Raw genomic sequence first — 4,982 nt, 5'->3', positions numbered from 1 at the left:
ATTTGTTTCAATAAATTAATAATCATTGATGTAGATTTGATAAAGTTTGAAAGTCTTAATAATTTATAGTATTATAGAAACTCGAGACGACGGAAAATGCGGTCAGAGAAGTGGGAAAGATGGGACATGAGCAGTGAAAGTAAGATTGTTTTTCGGTAAAGAGTGGGAAAGTGTTCTTGATACAGACAACAAATGAGGACTTGTAATTTTGTTTTTTTGACTAAGGAGGATTATGGTATTTTTTTGACTAATGAAGATTATATAGTTCGACAAGGAAAATACTTTTTAGTTTCACTTTTTTTATTTACAGTAACTGTACTTTTTTTTAAAAATTGACAGATCAGTAACTGTAGTTTTTTGTCTTGAAGGTAAATAAAAAAGCACTCGTGTTACTTTTTTTGTATTACAAAGTTAAAAAACACAGAAACAAATTACAATCTCAAATAAAAGATTCCTACTTTGAAATAAAGAAAAAATATTGTGGCATTCATTTATAGAGAACTAAGGGTTGTCAGCACCTGATTACATCAAGAAAGGAAGGGAGGGTGGGGGAAACCCCGCAAAAAATCGAGAAATTACAAACCAATTAGTACTATGAAAAAAATAACAAAGGATCTTCGTTAAATTCGTAAAAACTACAAATGAGATAAGTAATATCTCCTATAAAAGCCCACTTCCACACCAAAAACTTGATATGTTTGTTTTAACTCTAAAAAAGTAATATATTTTTTTTTGGATTTTAAAAAATTATTTTTAAAATACTATAAGTTTTTTATATTTATTTATTTTTAAATTAAAATATTAAGAATATCAAAATATAATTGAAATCATATTTTTTTAAAAGTTGTATATCTAAAATAAAAATTATGAAAAATTATTTAAAATAATTTTAAAATTTAGTGATTTTTTAAAATTCTAATATCTAAAAAAATTACAATAAAATGATAAAATATCTAAAATAATATTTTAAAAATAACTATTCGAAATAAATTTTTATAAACAGTTTCTTCGTAAAATATTTTTACACAAAATTTCGATACACTATAAAATCATTTAAAAAAAACAAAAAAAACGGGCCTAAAATTGATGCTATTGCTCACAACCCAGTGTGAATTGAACATAAGAATGAAAATCGATTAGTGCAAAAACTTTAAGACAAATTTTTTGGTACCCTTTAATTTTAATTGAATACTGATACCCTTAGTATTAATTAATTTAAAATTTTTTTAAAAAATAAAATAATATTAAAAAATAATGTGGCATTCCTTTAATTTTTAAATTTTTGAATATTTTTTTTATACATGTTTAAAATATTGTAAAATATTTATTTATCAAACTTTAGAATTTTTTAAAAATGAGAAGAATTAAATATGAATTTTTCAAATTTCAAAAGATAATGATAAAAGTAATGAAAATCTCGACTTAGAAATCAAATTTTGAATTCTTTTTTTTTCAAGGAACTTTTTAAAACTTTCTAAACATGTCTACAAAATAATCATTAAAAAATATACATTAAGTTAACAGTAGGGACTAAAAATAGTGCATGATAATTCTGCAAAGACCAAAACATGTCATTTGCTTTTATAGGGACCAAAAATAAAATTTACTATTTTATAGGGACCGAAAACATATTTAATCCTATATACTATGTACATCAATAAGTGTCAACAACGACTATGTGTGTGTTTGGATCTGCGGTGAAAAAAATTGATTTTGAGTGAATGATTATGTAAAATTGATTCTGGATAAAAGTGAGTTAAATGTAAAGTGATTTATGTTTTGAGAAATTCTTGCAAAAGTGAGTTGAACAATAAATTTTAGTGTAAAAATCACGTTTAATCAAAAGCTACAAATCGTAATTTCATGTAGAATCAATTCTAGAAAGCATAATCAACCAAACACTTCAAAATCAATTCTAGACGCCTCAAACGTGAAACCAAACATAGGCTATATTTCTATAATTCGACATGTATCTTCTACACGAGCTTTTGTCTTCTGATGTATTAATTCCACGTGTCTTTGATTCTCGAACCGCTTCAAATCGTTACTGCTGTCGAGAACGTGTTCAAGTGACCTAACATTTCTGACAAAAACTCCACTTGTTCAATTTGCAACTTAGTGGTGACAACATGACTTAGCAACTAACAGGTACTAGTAGTATTTAAATTCACCTTGTATTTCACGTTCACTTAAAAAAGGCTAAGAGTGTGTTTGGATGGAGCATTTTAACGCGGGAAAGTAATGTTTTGAGGGAATTTAAAATGATTTGACCAAAATCCATTGTTTGGATACAAAAATGAAGAATTGTTAAAATGATGGAAATTTATGGAGTATTTCATCTAAGTTAAATTTAATCATTTTGAAATGACACCAAAAACCAAAGAATTTGAAATTCCTCTCATGTTCCATAGAATGTATTTGTTATTATTATTTCTTCAAATTTTACAAATTGGTCCTCATATTTTCCAAAATTATAAAATTGACCCCAAAAATTTTTAAAAAATTGCAAGTTGGTCCTTGATAATTTTTAAAATTTACAATTTGGTCCTTCAAATTTTTAAAAATTGCAATTTGGTCCCTACTTTTCAATTTTTTAATTTGGTCCAAAAAATTTATATTTTATAAAAAATAACCCAAAAAATCTAACAATGAATTATCTTAATACTTCATCCAAACAAAATAATTTAAAATGAATGGATTTCAATTAAATCATTTGAATTGCTTTGAATTTTAAATTCTCTTAAAATTTCTAATTACCTCATCCAAACACACTCTAAGTGTGTCTTTGGAAATCATTAGCAACTAGCAAGCCATGAGACGTGCGTTTTAATGTAACATCTCCATTTTCACATCTAAAATGCATTGGGACGTGAGAAAGGCTCTTCAAACGTACACCCAAACAAAGGCAGAGTCCAAAATCTCAAGCTAACACTTTAGTCACTGTTATAATTAGAAATTTACTCTTTAGATTATAATTACTAAATGAACCTAAATCATAAATTTTTCTTTATAACAATGATCAAATGATGTATATGATACAAGATGTCCCAAATATTGTCGTGTCAAGTGTATCTTAGCAACTAAGATCAATCGCAACTTCGAATCTGCAATCCTCTTCTGTGCTATTGTCTTTGTCAATAATGAAGTTCTCACAAATACTAATCACCAGAATTGAATCCATAAGTAACTAAAATCTAAATACTTACAAACCCAACACAATTATCACCACGTGTGATCAAACGAGTAGTAATATTATATTGACTAGTACAATTCAACTCAACCCCAACCTTCCTCTTAATCAAATTCAATATTTTCACCTTCCCACTCATCTTCGTATAAGTGCTAAAATTCAAACCTTGATCTCTAATATCCACAATCCATTCCGGTTTATCCACAAGCCTCTTCGCCATAATCTCCAGCGTCACGTTAAACCTCCCCGTTCTCTGCGCTTTCGCTTTCCCCGGCGGCGTTACACCTCTTCCGATCTCAGTTCCATCGTAATAAACAGTTGTGTTAACTTCTCCATACCTGAAAGTAAATGAGTTTGTGTTCTTCACAGACATATCAGCGAGAATCGTAACGATATTAGTTGCGTTGGTACCGGTGAAGGTTCCGTTGATTAATGTAACTCCGTTCATTCTCACTTCAGGATCTTTAACGTTGTAGACTGTGAAAGCTAGGACTATGAGTATTACAAAGAGTAATAACAGAATTGCAGTGATGCATCCACACCATATGGCACACTTTTTTAGGGTTTTGGTTTTGTGTTCTGATAAATTATGGTGCTGGTTTTCTGCACTAGGGCTTCTGTAATGAGTTGATAATGATATGAAATTTGGTGCTATGGGTTTGAATTGTTCTCTGTGTGTATGAGCCATTTTTCTTTGATTTTTTTTGTGCTTTTGTTATGGTTATTTTGTCACTTACATATACTATTATAGTTTGTTTTTTTGGGTATGATTCATTATTATGTGACATGTGAGAGAATTTTCAAAGGGTTGATTATGATTATGATATTTAAAATTTGATGTCTAGTCTTGAGATTTAAGCTAAACTTTTAATATTGAGTCATAGTCTATGGTTGATACATTCCAAAGCGCGTTTACACCAATAAGCACGGTTGGAATGAAGGGTTGACATGATAATTTAATGGGTATGGGTTGAATTTATTTGGAAGAGTATGATTGAAAAATGGAGAATGGATAATTGAGGTAATAAATTAAAATAAATGAAATATGAAGGAATCAAGATATAACGTGTTGGAAGGGATACATCGTGGTCTTTCTAGAAGTGATGTGAAGTGATGAATAAAAGACCAATTCTTTTATAGTTTAGTTTGGATGAGTTGGTCGTGAGAAAAAATGTCAAGACTTATAGAACCTTCGTAGAAATATTTTACATATTATTCATCGAGAGTCTTTAGATCACCTTGAACGGATACACACCAAGACTACAAAGTTTAGGGTGAACACTAAACTAAAATATAATTTATAAATCAAATATTTAAATATAAAAGGTTTAAATTGTAATAATCATAGAGAACATCAAATGATTAAGAGTATGATTTAAAAATCTTTTAAAATAATGTTTTATTTCTTTAGGCAGTTTGAACTTGTCTATAACACTTGTATCAATTTCTCTTTTAATATTAATCGTCATGCAATCTTCTAGAAAATCAGCTTCAATTTTACTTCTCAATCTTGTCTTGATAATTTTGATGATCAAAAATAGATCTTTTAGAAGTCGTTGTAGATATAAGAAGAGTCATGATAAGACGGAGTAGTCTACCAATCAAATAATAAATTTCATTCTTTTTAGTTGTAACTAAAGATGAACATAAGTCTTGAATAGTTGATAAATTGTTTAAACTTGATGATTGGCGAGCGTCAATGATAAAATGCTAAATTGAAATTGAAAATTAATCCTCTCCTGCTCATTGAAATCCATATAAGATAATATTTTTCAACTAGAATATAGACAGT

At 28.3% G+C, this 4,982-nt stretch overlaps 1 protein-coding gene across 1 annotated transcript; it reads right to left on the bottom strand.

The window, feature by feature from the left end:
* Positions 1 to 2,824: 2,824 nt before the first annotated feature.
* On the bottom strand, positions 2,825 to 4,016 carry LOC131608073 (uncharacterized). Its single transcript, XM_058880012.1, has one exon. It carries the CDS (start codon positions 3,876 to 3,878, stop codon positions 3,195 to 3,197), a length of 684 nt encoding a protein of 227 aa, XP_058735995.1. The 5' UTR covers positions 3,879 to 4,016; the 3' UTR covers positions 2,825 to 3,194.
* Positions 4,017 to 4,982: the final 966 nt, after the last annotated feature.

Source organism: Vicia villosa, linkage group LG5 (genome assembly GCF_029867415.1).
Source record: "Vicia villosa cultivar HV-30 ecotype Madison, WI linkage group LG5, Vvil1.0, whole genome shotgun sequence".
Taxonomy (NCBI): domain Eukaryota; kingdom Viridiplantae; phylum Streptophyta; class Magnoliopsida; order Fabales; family Fabaceae; genus Vicia; species Vicia villosa.
The sequence above is the reverse complement of the archived record's forward strand: the minus strand, read 5'-3'. Positions and strand labels throughout refer to the sequence as shown.